This window comes from Sarcophilus harrisii, chromosome 6, assembly GCF_902635505.1.
Source record: "Sarcophilus harrisii chromosome 6, mSarHar1.11, whole genome shotgun sequence".
Taxonomy (NCBI): Eukaryota; Metazoa; Chordata; class Mammalia; order Dasyuromorphia; family Dasyuridae; genus Sarcophilus; species Sarcophilus harrisii.
The window spans coordinates 222,515,127-222,534,326 of NC_045431.1; the positions used below are offsets into that span (position 1 = coordinate 222,515,127).

At 40.2% G+C, this 19,200-nt stretch overlaps 2 protein-coding genes across 6 annotated transcripts in view; one reads left to right on the forward strand and one right to left on the reverse strand.

Annotated features, from left to right (window-relative positions):
- Positions 1–288: 288 nt before the first annotated feature.
- RAG2 (recombination activating 2) lies at positions 289–11,996 on the reverse strand. The gene is made up of 2 exons (XM_003773690.2): positions 11,815–11,996; positions 289–2,749 (listed from the first exon to the last, which is right to left on the reverse strand). Exon 2 carries the CDS (start codon positions 2,719–2,721, stop codon positions 1,135–1,137), a length of 1,587 nt encoding a protein of 528 aa, XP_003773738.1. The 5' UTR covers positions 2,722–2,749; positions 11,815–11,996; the 3' UTR covers positions 289–1,134.
- IFTAP (intraflagellar transport associated protein) overlaps positions 4,498–19,200 on the forward strand; it is a 79,225-nt gene continuing 64,522 nt past the window's right edge. For 2 of the 5 annotated variants that reach the window (XM_031944183.1, XM_031944180.1), the window contains exons 1-3: positions 4,500–4,722; positions 10,722–10,759; positions 12,034–12,067. In XM_031944183.1, the coding sequence (XP_031800043.1) occupies positions 12,034–12,067 (34 nt within the window). In that variant the 5' untranslated portion in view covers positions 4,500–4,722; positions 10,722–10,759. Of the gene's footprint in view, positions 4,723–10,721; positions 10,760–12,033; positions 12,068–19,200 lie in introns of all 5 variants that reach the window. The other 3 variants (XM_031944181.1, XM_031944182.1, XM_012552571.3) reach the window with 3 other exon arrangements.

The following is a 19,200-nucleotide window of genomic DNA, read 5'->3' on the forward strand; positions in this document are numbered from 1 at the left end:
ATATGAAAGTAATGGAAAATTATTGTTGTATAAAAAATGATGAACAAGCTGATATTAGAAAGGTCTAGAGAGATTGGTGCTGAATGAAACAAGCAGAACCAGGAAAACAGTGTTACACAACAAGAGCAAAATTGGTGCAATGATTAACACTGACAGACTTGGTTCTTCTCAGCAGTTCAGTGATCCAAGGCAATCCCAATAAACTCTGGATGAAAAATGCTATCTATATCCAGAGAGAGAGCTATGGATACTCAATGTAAATCAACATCTTATGTTCACTTTTTCCTTCTTTTTCTTCTGTTTTTTTCCTTGTGATTTTTCCCTTTCATTCTGACTTTTCTAACATAATTCATAAGCAGATTTGTAAAAAGCTGAATGTACATGTATAATCAAAAATGTTGTTTTACACAGTAACTGGGGAAAACAAAAATTAAAAAAAAACAAACAACCCTCTTCCCACTAAATGGTACATAAGGATCCCTCCATACTGCCATGTTGATTTAGAAAACTACATATTAACATTATCTATGCTCTTTTATGCTTTTATTTATTTAATCAACTAATTCCCAATTACATCTTAATTTGTTTTGGTTACTTTCAGTATTATTGGCCATATATAGCACATCTCTGACCAAAAAGGCATGAAAAATTTTAAAATTAAAAAATTAAAAGTTCTATAGAAACATAAGCTATTATGAGTATATTTCTATGTTTAAGGTTTTTCAAGGTTTTTCAATATTCAGATATGAAATTCTCAACAAAATGGAAATGAAGTGGATCTGAGTTCAAATTTTGCTCCAATCTGTGACTACAGATAAATCTTATAAACTTTCTGGGATTCAAGTTCCTTATCTGTAAAATAAAGAACTTGAAGATCTCTTCTAACTCCAAAGTTATGATTTGGAAGCCTCTATGTGTATTACTTGCTGAACTTAGTTTCATTTAATAAATATATTTGGAATTGGATTTAATGAACTCCCTCTCCTCAGGACTAAACTCATAAGGGTAAAAAAAAAAGATACATTTTTTTTTCCCAGTGGACAAAACAGAAACTCCCTATGTTAAAACTGTGATTTTAAAGCTTAGGTCTAAAAAATTGATGTGTGGAATTTAAATCCAAAAATTTTTATAATTCTAATCAAATAACTTTCTGAAAAATGATTTCTTGGCTGGAGTTATTATTTTTACGGGGGCTTTTTTGTGGAGAGGTTTCAATGGGGTTCTTTTTAAAGGCAGAGTCTTCTTTGGTGTTTGTAGGCCCCTTGCCATTTCCACATGCTCATTACAGAAATATTTACTGCTTCCTTCTGAGAGATGAATGAGCAACTGCTCGGCCAAATTCATACACTGGGCATGGACCCAGTGGCCGTCTCCATGAGAACAGTAAATCATGGCAGGCTTGTTGAGTTCAGTGGAATAGAAGGGTACCCAGGTATTGATGTCAATGTCACAGGTGGGGCAGCAGATGATCCAATAACCTGTTTGTGATTCATCTTCTTCGTCATCTTCATTATAGGTATCAATATCATCATCCCCATCAAAGCTGTTGATTTCTGCACTGAAACAAAATTCTTCTGAGTCTTCGAAGGGAGTGGAGTCACCTGGGTCTTCTGCTGATGTTTGACTGCAGGAGACTGTTGCCTGTTCTTCATCCATTGGGTCATCTCCACCACACTTCAAGGTGTAGAAATAGTGTGCATCTGACATAGCTTGCTTATTGTCCCCTGGTATACCAAGAAAAACGGTCCCATCTCCCATGCTGCTTCCAAACCATAACTTGCTGTGTTTAATATCAGGGGTCCAATCTGGAGTCTCCATATCTTGGATCTCAATCTTGTTGTCCTCTACCGTAACAATGTTGCAGACCATCCTTTTTTGATTTTCAAGCTGGTAGCCCCCCACAATGACAAACTCATTGCTTTTAGTTTGAGTCAGGATGGCACTGGAGATCGAGATTCCTCCTGGTAAGACAGTACAAGTCACTGCGGGGCTCCCCAATGGCAGATCCACCTTCAATTTGTACAAGTTGGGAGGTCGGCTATTATTAATGAGAGAATGGCCCCCGAGAATGTAAATAGTATCATTTTTGGCAATGGAGACATGAAAGGAGAGCCCATCCTGGAGCTCTGGAAAGTTGTAGGAGGTACAGCATCCAAATTCAATATCCATTAAAAAGACACATGGAGAGCAGTCAATGACACTGTTCCATTTTTCTGTGGTCCTCTGGGCAGATGGCATATAAGACCGTCCTCCAAAGATAATACACCTGCTCTTTCCTCGGCTATAAACTGCATCAATAGTGTGGCCGTATCTTGCCTCAGGAAGATCTCCAACTAATTCTTTCTCTGTACAACGAAAAGTAACTTTCTTGTTATTCTTGCAAATGGCACTCATGATGTAAATCTTATCTGACAGTTCATTGTTTGGGGTTTTTCCTCCATGGATGATATATTGTTTTGTCTCTGACTCAAGATTACTTTGGAAGATGCATGTAGCTGGATATCGAAGAGGGGGGAGGTAACAGGAGTCCTTAGAGAAAAGAGCAGGCTTCAGTTTGAGCTGGTTCCGTTTGACATCGAAGAGAAAAACACCAGTGGGGCAAGACCTCTTGGGCCAGCCCTTTTGCCCAAAGAAAAAAACTTGTCTATCAAAATTCATCAAAGAGAAACCTGGTTGGATTAGGGAGGCATTATTATTCACTGTTATCATCTGTAGGGACATGTTGACTGATGATGGGCAGATCCTTTATCTAAAGAAATCATAGAAAGCAATAAATAGTAAGAACTCACATTAATATAGTACATTTGTTGTTGTTGTCTTTCTGTTTAGGCTTTGTTCAGTCTATGTGACCTCATCTGGGGCTTTCTGGGCAAAGATTCTGGGATAGTTTGCCATTTCCTTCTCCAGTTCATTTTACAAATGAAGAAGTGGGGCAAGGAGAGGTTAAGTGACTTGTTAAAGTTGCATAGTTGCCAAGTGTCTAAGGTGAATTCCTTGAATTTAGGAAGATGAATCTTCCTGAGTCCGAACTCAACATTCTATCCATTGTGCTCCCTAGATGCCCTTAAAGTAAATAAATATGAATATGTGTGCATATGTGTGTGTGTGTGTGTATGTAAAAACAAAAGTTCAAATGACTACATGTAGGGAAAAATGCAAATTCCTACACACACACACACACACACACACACACACACATTAGTTAAATACAAGGGTTTTGGGGATGGAGCCTCTGAATAGTGAAAGGACTTGACCAGGATCTCACCACTATTGTGAGCCAGCGTTCTAAGCCAGCATTCTTCCTTGAGTCTCTGTCCAAGGTACCTGCCACTACATAGTGACCCTGGAGGTATAGATTACTCGTGAGCTCCTCACTGGGACAGCCACCACCAGCCTTTTCCCATTCAAACTCCGTCCCCTAGATGGGCATTTAGGCGCAATGGAGAGAGACGGCATTGGACTTTTAAGTCAGGAATGTAAATTCAAGTTCATTCTCAGAAGCTTCATTGCAGCCAGCGGGACCTCGGGCCAGTTTTAGGAACTAGATCCGTCAGCTTTCACTAGCACCAGCTTGTTCTGCCTTTGGACAGCTCTTTGCTGAATCTCCGCCTGGGGGAAGGGCTCCACCTTGGCCATCCCAGGTTCCCCAGCCTTGATCATGAAGTCCCCGCTCAGATATTTTCTCTCCCTCCACCCCGTGTCAGCGTCATCTCCGTCCAAGGGCAGGGACTGTCCTTTTGCTTTTATTTGTATTCCCGATGCTTAGCACAGTGGCTGGTATACAGTAAGGACTTAATAAATGCTTGTGACTAACTGGTCTTTCAGCACTGATTTCCTTTTCTGTGAAAAGCAGTTCATAATAGTACCTGCCTCCCTGGGTGGTTGAGAAGCTCAAATAGGACTCTTTAAATGGGACATATTGGTCAATACAATCATTCTATCGATGGGAAAGACCTCTGGGAAGTTAGACGGCGCAGGGGATGGAGTTTAGGGTCTACACGCAGGAAGCCCCGAGTTCAAATTCTGCCTTAGATACTTAACTAACTGTGTGATCCTGAGTAAGTCACTTAACTCTATTTGTGTCAGTTTCCTCATCTCTTAAATGAGCTGGAGAAGGAAATGGAAAACCACTAGTATTTTTGCCGAAAAAACCCCAAATGGGATCACAAACTGTCAGCTACGACCGAACAAGGACAACAGAGCAGCCAATAGGAGCTAAGAATGAATGTCCCCATATTCAACATGTATAGGACTGCTTGCCATCTAGGGGAGGGGATGGAGGGTGGGAGGGAAAAATCGGAGCAGAAGTGAGTGCAAGGGATAATGTTGTAAAAAATTACCCTGGCATGGGTTCTGTCAATAAAAAGTTACTATAAGAAAAAAAAAAAAAAAAAAAAAAGAAAAAAAAGAATGAATGTCCCCCCTTTCCTCCTTCCCTCCCCTTCCTGTTAAGCCAGGAGAGCCAGAACCTTCCACCAGAGCTTTTTCACCCGGGGACGGATTTAAGGGTAGGACTTGTTTCCCTAGGAATTCTGGGAATTGTAGTTTCAGTTGATCCAACATTCCCCTCAGTCCTGCGGGCGGGACCGAAACTACATTTCCTAGAAGCCCTTTCGTTCAGGGATGCGAGGCTAACGGACAGCGCAGGCCTCGGCCCTGCTCCCACAGGGAAAGAAGCCCGGACTCCACTCGGCTTAAGATCTAGGGACACTGAGTGACGAGGTGAGCGTCGAGGCCGATTCCGCCGACATTTGCCCGAGGGAGGCCCAGCGGAAGGGGCGGCCCCCGGCGGGGAGCCGCCGTTGTCATGGCGACGCGGGTCCTCTCTCCCTCCCCCCTCGGAGCCGCGGATGGAGGAGCCCGGAGCTGGGGGTGACGGGGGGAGTCCCTTACAGAGGGGAAAACCGAGGGCCGGACGAGGGACTCGGAGGTTGTGGGGCTCGGAGGGGGAGACAGAGGCCCAAAGAAGTAGTGAGATAGGAACGCATAACTCTACCCCCGGCAGCCATTGATTTCCCACCGCGCCTCCCCCTTCCCCCCCTTTCCTCCTCCTCCCCGTGTGACAGATGAGAAAACCGGGGCCGAGTTGAGGGAGGAGACTTTCCTAAGACTGTCCCGCTGGGGCGTGACGGAGGATTCGAACCCAAGCCCTCGGCCCCAGACCCAGTACCCAGCGCCTCGGAAGGAGGCACTTAAAGGAGGAATGAACGGCCTTTTGGCATTTCCTGATCTAAACCACTGAGTGGGAGTCGCCAAAGTCCAACTTTAGACTCGTTCCGGAGTTTCTTGGTATTACGTCATCGGCTCCCCCCTCCCCCCTGCGTTTGGTCATCCTGCTCTGTATCTGCTGCGGATCGGGTGGCTCTGGAGGGGGAAGGGAGGCGGCTGCCCTCCCTCACTGAAATCCCATTCCCTTGCACCTCCCTGACTGAAAGATCGTCTTCCAGAAGGAAGATGAAAGTGGCTCAAAGAAAACCACTGAATCGCTTTGAGCCTCCACTTGTTCACGTTAATAAAACGAAACAGGTAGAGCGGCTAGACCCGGGGTTTCCTGGGTTTGGGAAGTTCCCTTCATCACTGTAGGTCCGTCATTTCTCTGCAGATTGATTCAGGCAGTTTATTGCTACCTCTTATTCCCACATCCTGCTTTCTGAAATGCGAAGGGTCTTTAGAGTTTCCTTGAGTAGGGACGGGTCAACCTGCCCCGTTATAGGCAGGACTTGAACTCGGGACTTCCTGCTTAGCCATTAAACCGGCTTCATAATGCGCAGAGTGCCCAGGCTTTGGAATAGCTAGAGGACGTGTGAAGTTTAAGTTTTCCTTGCAAACTTGAAAGCACCACATGCGCTTTAAATGTCTCTGTCAATCATTATTAAGAATAAAGTCTCCACCTGGGGTTTGAATGGCTTCTACATACACACTGGAAGTAAGCTGAACTAAAGGAACTCTTATTTTTAAATTTATTTCTTATCAGTGTGTGTGTGTATATATATATATATATATATATATATATAGTTTCTTTTGGTTCACCTTTCTCTTTTTTTTTTTTTCTACTTTTTACTTTTTTTTACTTTCTACTTTCTACTTTTAATTTATCTATTTCTTACCAGCATATAATGGCTTCTACATACACAATGGAAGTAAGCTGAACTAAAGGAACTCTTATTTTTAAATTTATTTCTTATCAGTGTGTGTGTATACACACATGTATATATACATACATATATATGTGTATATATATATATATATATATATATATATATATATGTATATATAGTTTCTTTTGGTTCACCTTTCTCTTTCTCTCCCTATGCTTGTCTTTCTCTGTCTGCTCTGTTAGAACTTAGTTCAAATCTGAGCCCTGACATTATTTTACCAGTATGTGGGCATGATCAAACCATAGAGTCTCAGTTAGTGAGATCATCTAATCCAAGGCTTCTTAACCCCCCCTTTTTTTTTGTGCCTTTGACAATTTGGAGAAGCCTTTGACCCTTCCCTGAATATTTTCAAATTCATGAAATAAATCGCATAGGATGGTAAGGGAAACTGATTCTATTGACACATAATTATCAAGATACTAACAGGTTCACCTTCCTGGCTAAGAACCGCTGACCTAATCTCAGTTTTATGTTGGAAAAAACTGAGACAGAAAGTGATCTTTCCAACATTAGATAATAAAGAGCCAAACAAATTGAAGTTTAGTAGTCTCTACCACACTTCCTCCTAGTGAATCATCCTGACCCTCAATTTCTTTCTCTTTCAAATAGGGGTCATAGTAGTTTCCTTACATAGTTCACACAGAAACACCTTATAAATATAACTTATTGTTATAAGGCAAGTCAGTCTCCCACTCTTTTCTCTCCTTTTCTTTCTCCAAAGAAGAGCCAGCACAATGGTAGAGGGGATTTTAGTTTGTTGCTACCTCTTATTCTTCCTGTCCTGCTTTTGGAAATGGGAAGGGTCTAAGAACAGATTGTTATTTAATAAAAAGTATGCTTTCATATATGAGAGTGCAAATCTAATTCAATTCAGTAAAGATTAAGAATTAAAGACAAAAGCAAAATCGTCCCTGCTCTGCAAAGTTTACATTCTATTGGGTGTATACGGCAAGTACACAGAGGAATTTAATACCAGTTAATTTGAAGAAGGAGAGAGCATTTTCATTTGGGAAGGCTCCACAAGTTGGGACTCCACATCTGATCCTGGCAGGAAACCATTTCTTACAAGGGGCCAAAATGGGAGGGGACAGGAGCCAGGTATGGGAGGTGGCTTACGTCAGTACCTGCAGGTAGGAGATATAATGTCAAGGCCTGGCTGGTGTCTGGGTTATATTGCCAGGTCCATGTAGAGGATTATTCTGAAATAAGGCTGAAAGGTGGGTTGGAGGCAGATTATGTGGGGCTTTAAATGCCAGCCAGAGAAATGTGCATTTTTACAATTTGTTCAGAGGTAATGAAACTTTTTGAGTTGGGTCATGATGAGGTTAGACCTGGGCCTTCAGAAGATGCTTTTGGCAACTGTGTGGACAATGGATCATAGAGGGAAGAGATGGAAAACAGTAGCACCGAGTGGGAAGCCCTCACAGAAAGCCCAGGTGCATCAAAGAGGCCTGGACTAGGGTATTAGCTGGGAGACATAGAGAAATGGAACCCTGAGGGGCAGACTCTTCAGCAGTTAGGGGCATCAAGTGATCCAGGATAAACTCTAAATGTAGGGAGCCTCATTGGCTGAGGATGGATACCTGCCGCACAGAAAAGAGGAGCTGGAAAAAGATGACTTTTTTCAGGGAGGAGAATGGCTTCCATCTTTAGCATTAAGTTGACATGCTGGGGAACATAATGAAGAGTTTTGGGAGATGGCAATATGGGAGTGGGGTTTAGGAGTGCCATTATGGCTGGATACATAAATAAAGGGAGTCTTTAGTATTTAGCCATGGTAAAGAAAGATCAACAAGGAGAAACAGTGTTTAGGGGGAAGAAAAGAAAGCACAGAACAGAAATTTGGGGTGATTGGAGATGGGTGATACTACAACAAAAGAGACTGAGAAGTGGTGCTAGAGAAAAATCAAGAGAAGGAAGCAGCTGCTTTCTGTAAGCCAAAGTGGCAAGTAGGTACCAAAATTGGCTGAGCTTTTAGTATTTATTTCTTTTGTGAAAATAGTACAGTCTCTTTCCTAAAAATGCTTATAACCTAATAAGGCGAAAGAGATTTATGTGATATTAACATTTCTATGGCATTTTAAAGTTTGCAAACTATTATACATATGTATATGTATGTATATATATTTGCACATAAAAATGTACACACATATATGTATATATATACATACTCATATATAAATGTATGTGTACATACACACTTCTATCTAATAAAATCTTTTATTTGAAATTACCCAGACAAATCTGATTCAAGGTAAAATATGATAAGGGCATTTCTTAAATACCTTCTACCATTCAAAGTAAGTATAATTAGGCCTTATTTAGAAGATGAACTTTAGAAGGATATTGGGGTCTGTGAATACTATATGCCATCTCTGTTTAAATAACAGCTAAACTTAAGGTCAAAAGGTTCAGGAAACAAACAGAATCAGTAGTGTCGGAGAGGAGCAGGAAAGCAGGGCTTGGATTTATTGGGCTCTTTTTTAATATGCTACTAAATCTCAAGATCTGAACCTGCCACAAGTGGTGCTGTTAGTGTATAATAACGTGTCACATTTGGAGGATGATGGTCTTAATGCTGACAGGTGATTACTAAGCTTTGGAAACTGGGACAACTGGTTATTGTGTACAGATTTTTGACTTTCTGGGCTAAATAGGACCACTTAGGGATAGAATATGAGTCACCTTGAGTGATTCCCATTGTAATACCCATTGAGTATGGTACCCATTCTCATAAGGTAAAGGTCAAGTTACTTAATTTGGCATTTAAGGGGAGGCCATGGTACAGTGGCTAGACCATGAGACTTGGAGTTAAAAAGACCTGGGTTTGCAAACTGGGTTTGAGATTCTGAACAAGTTACTTGACCTCTTTGTGCCTCAGTTTCCTCATTTGTAAAATGGGAATAATAACAGCAGCTACCTCCCAGAGCTATTGTGATGGTCAAATGCAATCCCATATATAAAGCATTGTGCAAACCTAGAGTACCATGGACATGCTAACTATTATTAGTCACTGTTAAGTCTTTTAACAGTCTAGCTTCAAACTTCCAACTACCTTATTTGACATAACTCTCTATTTTACAGTCTGTGCTCCGGTATAACTGGATTTCTGACTGTTCCATTTACATCTATGTATTTCTATAGGCCACCTTGTCCCACCCGCCTATTAAAATCCTCCTCTTCTGTAGTGCCATGTCCTCTCTGAAGTCTTTCTTGAGCATTTTTTTTTCCTATTCTCTCCCTCATCCTTGTCACATTCCACTTTGTATCACATTTAAAGGTGTACCATATATTTTTCCTCTTAAATTGGAAGTAGATTGCATGTTGCTTTTCACCTACAAGGTAAAACATAAGCCTTACAAAGATACTTAAAAGTTATTAAATTAAATGTGTGGTCCAGATAACAAGATCAGTTCAGGTAACATGATTTAGTGCCTTCCTCTTAGGTACTTTCCCCTTAGTCTTTCACACCACTAGTTTATTGTCTTTATCCAGACTCTCAGGGTCTGAAGAATCAGAAATTCCCTCAGTGAAGAGCAAAAGTTTCAAATGGTTTGAGTGACAGTTTCAAATGGTTCTTCCAGATTCTTAGAATTTCTGATTCTGTGATCAGTTTACCACCTACATCCTTGGAGCATGGACATAGTTTCCCAACACTAATCATTGTATCAACATTAAATCTTCTCTTTTAGCAAGTTTTGGACTGAAGAGGGACCTTTAAACATTCTTCTGAATTCCCCAGGGTGGAATCCATTGATAATAATCTGGTCCTTTAGCTACTAATAGGGCTAGAAATGATGTATACGGTGTTTTTTTTTTCCTTATCAAAAAATAAAAAGAAATCTTGGTTTCCTTGGTAAGGAAAAATCTTCTTTTTCCTTAGAAAATAGAGGATATGTGGGTTTAGTGAGGTTTTTATTTATTTTCTTATGTATTTGTTCTAGTGGGCAGTTTTATTTATTCCTGACTTATCCTGGCATAATGGCACAAGAAAGAATGACAGCCATGTAATTAAGAAGGTTCTGGCTATGAATCCATAATAACTGAAAGGAATTATTACTGGTCCTCAATTCAATAAACTGGAACACATAGGTGATTATAAACAGCAGTATGTACATCATTTTCTTCTAGCTGCATAGCTCTGGGGCACAGCCTGCAAAGAAGCCAAAGGCTGGTTGTTTCTAACACCTGGGAAGTCTGTTATTAAACTAAAAAACAACTTTAGCAATGGGGAATGGCTTCCTGATCCCATGGGTGAACCAGATACTATGGAGCAGGCTGGTTTTTGTTCAGTAAGGCTTTTAAAAACAAATTTTCATTTGAACCTGTTGGCATCATTTTTTTTTTGGATGTCATAGGGATTTTAGACTCTCATATGTGAAAGCATGATTATTCTTGATAAAATAAAAAAAATTGCTCTTGGACAAGAATCAAGGAGGACTCTCCTCATCCCTACTAGGTTAGGGTCACTGCAGCTTTGGAAATGAATATTTGACAATATTGAATTTTTGACCTGTCCTCCTTTTGATCCCCTGTTGGTAACTTACCTCATTGTCATTGCAGGGCCCTCAGAACAGTGGCAGAGATGACAAATAAATAAGGTAAGTTTGCTTCTGTGTTTTGTAGCACTCATCAAGTATTTTTCTATTCAATTAAAAATACTCCCTATTTAAAATCATGAAATCAATGCATATATATGTAAATGATCAAATGCATTTCATTTGGGCAACTCATGATTTTGTTCTATTTTTTGGTTAGTTATGGCTCACTTTACTGGGTCATACATATTTTCCTTGAATTAGGCAGTTTAACATTTTCCACAGCTTTCATATATTTGCCATGTCTTGGTTTTTAAAAGAATATTGAAAATAAAAATAATGTAACAACGATCTTTCTTTAAAAAAGAATAAGTTAAAATGGGCCAAATTTTAAACAAGACACTATCCTTCAGCTGAGGGAAATTTCAAAGTGAGCACACATTGAAGAGCCTTTCTAAAAGACAGAAATCTCATACCATTACACTTCTATGGTTTTTCTAACCCCATGCTATCATTTCTCAGTGGGAGAATTTCATTTATTCATTTTGAAGCCAAGAGCACACATTATACTCAAAGCAAGCCTACAATATGAGGTCTGGGTTGGTAGTTTCTCATGTCAATCCTCCTTCCTCCTCCCCACTGATTTTTCCCTTCTTGAAGGAGATACTGGACTCTGGATTAAGATCAGATTTGATTGGTCAGTATTGCCCATGTTTTCCAGATTGCCCCTTAATAGCAGATAAGTTTGTGTAACCGCAGGCATTTAGTGTATGAATTAACACCATCTTGCAAGGTTAATCAGGTTTGATGCATACATTATTTGATTTTTGCTAGCAGTAAAACTGGGATTAGTTTTTCTTTCTGACAGTTCTGCCAGGGAAGCATTTGTGCACTAAGATTAATACACAGCTCTCCAAAGGCGCAGGGATTAAATTCCCGCAGTGTGCTGAGCCAGAAAAGCAACCCAGCTTCCCAATTCTTCATTATCCCTTCCCCATCTGGACACCCAGGCCACTTGAAATGAATAAGCTGCTGAAGTGTGGCGTTATAATTTCCCCCAAAGTTTAGGAAGTGGCCCCCAGCTTTAGGTTTGGTAGAAATGAATGGATTGGACCTACCTGAGTGCCAGAGGGGCTGCTTCCCCCTCCCTGAAATCTTTGCGTCTAAACCAGGATTAAAATATCAGCACTTTGGGAAGCTTCTCTGCCTGCACACTGGGACCGTGGCAGCAGAAAGCTGACAGTGAGAGAGAGTGTGTGTGCTTACAGATGTTCTAATGAACACTCCTCGAATGTGGGTAACTGGCTGTGACCGTTTTTTTTTTTTTTCCTCTTCAGATGGTTCAGGAAGATACCCAGCAGAGTATATGGTGTATGTTCAAAATTTAACTCTTTCATGATTAGTCAGAGAACAAGGAAGGATGGTGGGGCGGGGTGAGGGAGGTGGGGGATTCAGTTTGAGCTTGTGAAGATTTGTTCCTTTGATGTGAATTTTTATAAAGAGAATTTTAGAAAATAATAGCAACAAACGAAAGTTTTGTCAAATTGTGAATTTTTCTCCTAAAGTAGACACTACAGTCAATCAATCAGTAAACATTTATTAAGCCCCTGCTATGTGCCAAGAACTGGGCTAACTGCTAGGGATACAAAAAGGCATAAAGTCTTTCCCTCAAAAAACTTACAATCTGATACAGAGACTGTGCAAATATACAAAACAAGCTATATGTAGGATAAATAGGAAACAAATAGGAGAGGAAAGGTGCTGGAAGTAAGAGATGTTGGGAGGGCTTCCTGGAGAAGGTGGGAACTGAATTGGAACTTAAAGGAAGTCAGGGAGATCCGTAATCAAGGATGGGAGGCAGAGAGAATCGACAAGACTTGGAGAGTCTTGTTCAAGGAACAGCCAGGAGGCCACTGTCACTGCATTTAGGAGTGTGTGTGGGGAGTCAGGTAGAAGAAAACCAGAAAGGTAAGAGGGAGCTAGGAATGAAGGGCTTTGATTGCCAAACAGAGTATTTTATTTTTGTTCCAGAGGTGACAGGGAGGCCCTGTAGTTTATGGAATGAAGGATATGGCACTACTGGTCCTGAGTGTTAGGAAAGCATCAGAATGGAGGAAGGACTGAAAAAGGGATAGACTTGAGGCAGCAGTCCTATCCACAGTAACTGCAGTGATCCAGGCATGAGAGGAGGAGGTGGCAATCTCAAAGGAGAGATGGGCAAAGAGGAAATCAATACGCCTTGGCTTGGTTGTGGAGAGTGAGAGAAGGAGGAGTCTGGGATGGCTCCTAGCTTGGGAGCCTGAGCCACTGGGAAAGAGGGCTGCCCTGAACAGTAATAGAGAAGGCTGGGGAGGAAGGTGCAGTTAGGAGAAAAGGTTTTGGATTTATTGAGTTTGAGATGTCAGCTTGATATCTAATTCAATATGTTTGAAAAGCAGGTGGACATGCAAAAATGAAGGTTAGTGGAGGAATTGGAGTGGGAAAGGTAGATTTGAAAATCATCACCATCCATAGTTAAATATTAATATAGATTTTTAAATCTTAAGGAAACTGATATCATCTGGTAAAGTAGGATGGGAGAAGAGAGGAGGGTCAAGGACAGAACCTTGAGGGATACCTGTGGTTAGAGGATGTGATCTGGAAGAAGATCCAGAAAGGGAGAATAAAAGGGGAACAGACAGGAAGAGAACCAGGAGAATGGTATCCCAGAAAGATGAGAGAGAGAAAGAGAGAGAGAGAGAGAGAGAGAGAGAGAGAGAGAGAGAGAGAGAGAGAGAGAGAGGAGAAAGGAGAAGGAAGGGGAGAGGGAGGGGGAGAGGGAGAAGGAGAGGGAGGGAGAAGGAGAGAGAGGGGAAAGAGGGAGAGATTCAAGAAGGAGAGAGATAGAGATATACTGTGTCAGTTTGCAGAGAGGTCAGGGAGAACAAGTCTTTAGATTTGGCAGTTAAGAAATTATTGGTAACTTTAGAGAGAACAGTTTTAGGGAATGATAAGACTGGAAGCCAGAATAGAGTGAAAAGAGAGAAAATGGAGGCACCTGTTAATAGATGCTCTTTTTGAGGAGTTTAGCTACAGATAACAGATGAGAAATAGAATTATATTTAGGAGGGATGGAAAGGTCAAGTGAGGGCACTTTTGTCGGCAGAAAGAATCAGCCAGTAGCCACGGAGAGACTAAAATCATTGAAAGAGTGGGGATGATAGAGGGGGCCATCCATTGGAGGAGATTGCTTGAGCAATTAAAAGGGTTTAGCCTTGGTAAGAAATAAAGCCAGGCCAGGATGAAGGAGAGGGTATCAGAAGATATTAGAGAGATGGGAGGTGAGCAGGAGTGGAGAAGAGGAAGCTCAGAGTGAATGGACTCAGTTTTTTTTTTTTTTTTCTGCACAATATGACTCAAGGTTCTCCAGGTACAAGAGGGAAAGCAGAGGGACCAAGGGAAGTTTGAGAAGGGAGGAAAAGGTTTGGAAGAAGTGCCACAGAGAGCAGGAGAGTGAGTTGAGATCCTGACAACTTAGATGTGCATTTCTGATGACTTGTTTGTGGACCCAATGAAAGGGGATTTACCTGTGCTCTAGTACCCTCAGCAGCTGGAGGCCAGTGGTCAAAGGAAGAATAAGCCAGGATGGAAAATGGGAGTAGCACATTCTCGTTTTCTTTAAGAATCAGTGTCAGCACCAAATGCTGATTGGTTCTCAGAAATGGCCTGAATGCCGTCCTAAAAAATCTGTAGCAGCAGAAACAAGGTTGGCCAGCCACGTAGCGAAGATTGGGGGATAACACACGGCCTCAGAGTTGCCTTCCTGTCCATGTGCAGTTAAAACATTCAGAACAATGCGTCTGTCCTGCAGCTGCATCCTCAATGGAGGATTTATGGAGAGACACAAACAAGAATTTTATAGTGGGAGAAAGTTGCCTAGATGGGTTGTCGTTTGCATGGGCAGGCTGATGAAATTACAGTTCAATTGAAATGTAGTTTCCTTTGATTTGGACATTTGCCCATACCTTTAAAAATGACAATATCTATTCCAGATATTTCTTCCAGATTATCTTTTTGGTTTGGTGGCAAATAGATTCCATGGGATCTTTTTCATGCTGTTTATATTGGCATGTAAGAGCTATGATTGATTTCAAGCAGAAAGCAGAATGAGAAATTCAGATGAGGAATATCAAAGAATATCAAATGAGCAAAGCAGGTGTTCCATGGTCTGAATTTATCAACACAAATCAAATAGCACAGAATAGAAGGAATTAGTAGCTATTGGCTAGTTTCTGAGATGATGGATTTTAGTAATACCTAAATTTTTCATTATTGAGCATGATAGTTGCCTTCCAGGGAAGATGGGAATTAGCAAAAATATAGAATTACAGAATTCAGAACAGGAGAGAAGATATCTGAGTAAGCAGATTGCCCAACTCTCTCATTTTGTATATTTAGGAAGTTGAGGCCCTGAGAGACGAGGGAAGTCATTAAAAGTCACCCAGAACTCAAGCTCAGAGATGCTGATTCCAAAGCCAGGGCTCTTGGAGCTTAAGGCTATGACCGTGCCTCCTCACTGAGGGTTAGCCAGCTTTAGAGCTGCCCTGACCAGAGTCAGGCCAACTGACCTGCTGACATCTTGTGCGGCCCCCAAGAGAAGGGGCCAGTCAGCATCAGGCCCCCAGCACTCACAGGGGACTGACCCATCGATCAAGGGTCTTAAGAGGGTTAGAAAGGGAGTGTTGGATATAGTGCCGGCCTCTTAAGTCCTCAGAGAGTGTTGGGAAGAGACTGCTTCTAGCTGTGGTTATATGTGATCTGAATGATCTCCGCTCTCCTTTTCCTGCCTGATCTGGCATTTCTGAGTTAGTCACAAGTAGGCAAATCACTGTCATTACTTAGATGTTCTTCCCCAGGTCTCTAGGCAGATTAGAATTCAGACTCTTTACTGTAACATGTTTCTATACCCTTGTCTCGAATCAGTAGCAAATGAACATTTGTAGAATGGGAGTAAATCTAACCCCCAAAGTGAAAAAAAAATCTTTGCATCTGTATGTATTTAGAAAGCTTAACAAGGTGATAACACTGACATCCTTTGATGCTTGGATGGAGCTTGATACGGACAATGAGGACACTCTTTCCCCAATGCAGATATTAACTTCTCCACAGATTCTCATCCTGTGCCATTTCTGTCCATACCTTTTCTGAAATCCATCAAAGAAGATATACCTAAGGAACGGGAACTTCCTGTGATTCAGTTACTATTTTAGGGTCACCGCTAGACTAGGGATTGTCCACCACTTTGTTTATCCTTTCTATTTCATGCCCAGTCCCCTTCCTCTTAAATGATACATGTCCTCAGTGTTATCTTCTGTCACTTCTCATATATGATTTAGTTTTTTTTATTATACTTTTTTATTTAATAGCCTTTTATTTACAGGTTATATGTATGGGTAACTTTACAGCATTAACAATTGCCAAACCTCTTGTTCCAATTTTTCACCTCTTACCCCCCACCCCCTCCCCCAGATGGCAGGATGACCAGTAGATGTTAAATATATTTAAATATAAATTAGATATACAATAAGTATACATGACCAAACTGTTATTTTGCTGTACAAAAAGAATCAGACTCTGAAATATTGTACAATTAGCTTGTGAAGGAAATCAAAAATGCAGGTGGGCATAAATATGGGGATTGGGAATTCAATGTAATGTTTTTTAATCATCTCCCAGAGTTCTTTCTCTGGGCGTAGCTGGTTCAGTTCATTACTGCTCCATTGGAAATGATTTGATTGATCTCATTGCTGAGGATGGCCAGGTCCATCAGAACTGGTCATCATATAGCATTGTTGTTCAAGTATATAAAGATTTCTTGGACCTGCTCATTTCACTCAGCATCAGTTCATGTAAGTCTCTCCAGGCCTTTCTGAAATCATCCTGTTGGTCATTTCTTACAGAACAATAATATTCCATAATATTCATATACCACAATTTATTCAGCCATTCTCCAACTGATGGACATCCATTCAGTTTCCAGTTTCTAGCCACTACAAAAAGGGCTGCCACAAACATTCGTGCACATACAGGTCCCTTTCCCTTCTTTATAATCTCTTTGGGATATAATCCCAGTAGTAACACTGCTGGATCAAAGGGTATGCACAGTTTGATAACTTTTTGAGCATAGTTCCAAACTACTCTCCAAAATGGTTGGATTCGTTCACAACTCCACCAACAATGCATCAATGTCCCAGTTTTCCCGCATCCCCTCCAACAATCATCATTATTTTTTCCTGTCATCTTAGCCAATCTGACAGGTGTGTAGTGGTATCTTAGAGTTGTCTTAATTTGCATTTCTCTGATTAATAATGACTTGGCATCTTTTCATATGACTAGAAATAGTTAATTTCTTCATCTGAGAATTGTCTGTTCATATCCTTTGACCATTTTTCAATTGGAGAATGGCTTGATTTTTTATAAATTAGAGTTAATTCTCTATATATTTTGGAAATGAGGTCTTTATATGATTTAGTTTTTTAAAAATTACATTAAACTAAATTAATTTACTTTTTTACAAGTCACTTTTGCAATAGATTGCAGTATCTTTGTAACAATCATATGTTTTTATGTTGGTTTTTTTGGGGCTGCTTACAATTTGTTGCTTCTGAAATTGTAATCTTCCATTATTTATAGTGAAATAACATTGGCAAGAAAAAAATACTTGTATCAAAAAGATGGCCTTTTTTGGCAATAAGAATTTTGAGATCTTTGAAAACATGGGATAGTATGAGTTTCCCAAATAAGATTCAACTTGATCTCCTTTTATTAAGTTCTAAACTTTGACTTAAATTGGTAATGAATTGTCAATGTACATTTCATTTTTCATATGCAATCTGGCTCATATCTGTGGGTTTAAAGTACTTGAGAAATTTTATAGTACTTTTAGTGACCCTGAGCTTTTCCTGGGATAGGGAGAGATTTGGGGTTTTTTTTGGGGGGTGTGTGTGAAGCAGTCACAGTTAAGTGACTTTCCCAGGGTCATACAGGTAGTATGTATCAAGTGTCTGAGTTTAGATTTGATCTCAGGTCCTCTTGACTCCACTATGCCACCCAGTTGCCCAAAGACCTATATAGACAGCAGTCACATAGAAGGAGGGAATGTGGATGGATGGGTGGAGAGAATACTCATACAGTCCATTGGTGATTGTACTATTTCTGATTAAGTCACTAGTAAGGCAGTCACACTCAGTAGTTATCCAGTCTTCCCCCTGCTTGCAGGCAGAATGGAATTTGTACATATATGTCCATATGTACACAACCTGTATACATCTAATATATATCTACATACACAATATATGTAAATAGTCTTGCTCAGTATCTACAAATGATGTGTGATTGCCCATCCAACTTGATGCGGTAATGAAACAAAAGGGAAGAGAATCAACAATAATAAACCAGAACTATGGAAGAACATTTTGAATGAGAAGGGACTTTAGACAAGTGTACTCTTTTTATTTCATAGATGGGAAATTGAAGCCCATGGGTGTGAATTGATTTGTCCAGTGTTACACATTTAGTGAGTGGGAAAGAATGGGGGGGGGGGGAATCCTTTCATGAAATTATCTTAGTAACTATTGCTATAAACCTTGTAAGCATTTTTTTCCCACTTATAGTGAAGCAGTTTAATCTACAAGATGCATTTCAACAGAAAGAGATGTAAAAATCTGCATTTGAGTTAAAACTTTTAGCTACATAAATATTTATGACCAGATCACCTAGTTCAGTGGAAAAATTCTGGAGGCTGGGGTTGATCTCTAACTCAGTATGAGCCAGCAAGTTGGTGTGGCTGTTAACAAAGGGAATTATCTTCTTAGTCACTTTCAAAAATTAAAGGTCATAATTGCTTCATTTTGATCTGCACCAGTCAATTCACAGCTGGTATTGTACATTATATAGGAAACAGAATTTGGCTAAGTCGAGAAAATATATAGATTCCTCTATATTCAGAATTTTGAGGGGTACAAAAATGACTGTGTTTAATAGTTGGTTCCAGGGAATTAGCAATTTTTGTCCTTAAAAAACAAAGACTCAGGGAAATATTATAATGCTTTTCAGATATTTGAAGTGCTGTTATTTGGAAGAGGGAGTAGTAGTTGATTACATGTGATTCCAGAAAGCATATTTAGGACCAATAGGTGGAATTCTATAAAGGCAGAGTTAGGCTTACTATGACAAAGATCTTTCTAATATTCAAGGCAGTCTGGAATGGATTGTGTCACAAAATAGTGATTTCCTTGTTACTAGAAGTGTTCAAAAAGTGATGGACACCTGTCGAGGATGTTTTAGTAGAATGGATTCTTTCACTGAGAAAAATGTTAGATTTGATGACCTCTAAGGTATCTTCCAAGGCTAAGATATTATCATTTTAAGATTTAGTGTTGCCCAGTAAGTCAATAAAAGTACTTAAAAATAGAATCAGTGGCAGTTTTTCATAATATTTTAGAATAAACTAGAAAATTGAATCA

What these genes read in the sequence shown, in the direction of transcription:
- RAG2 (XM_003773690.2), bottom strand. Translation starts at nt 2,721, where the DNA reads ATGTCCCTACAGATGATAACAGTGAATAATAATGCCTCCCTAATCCAA.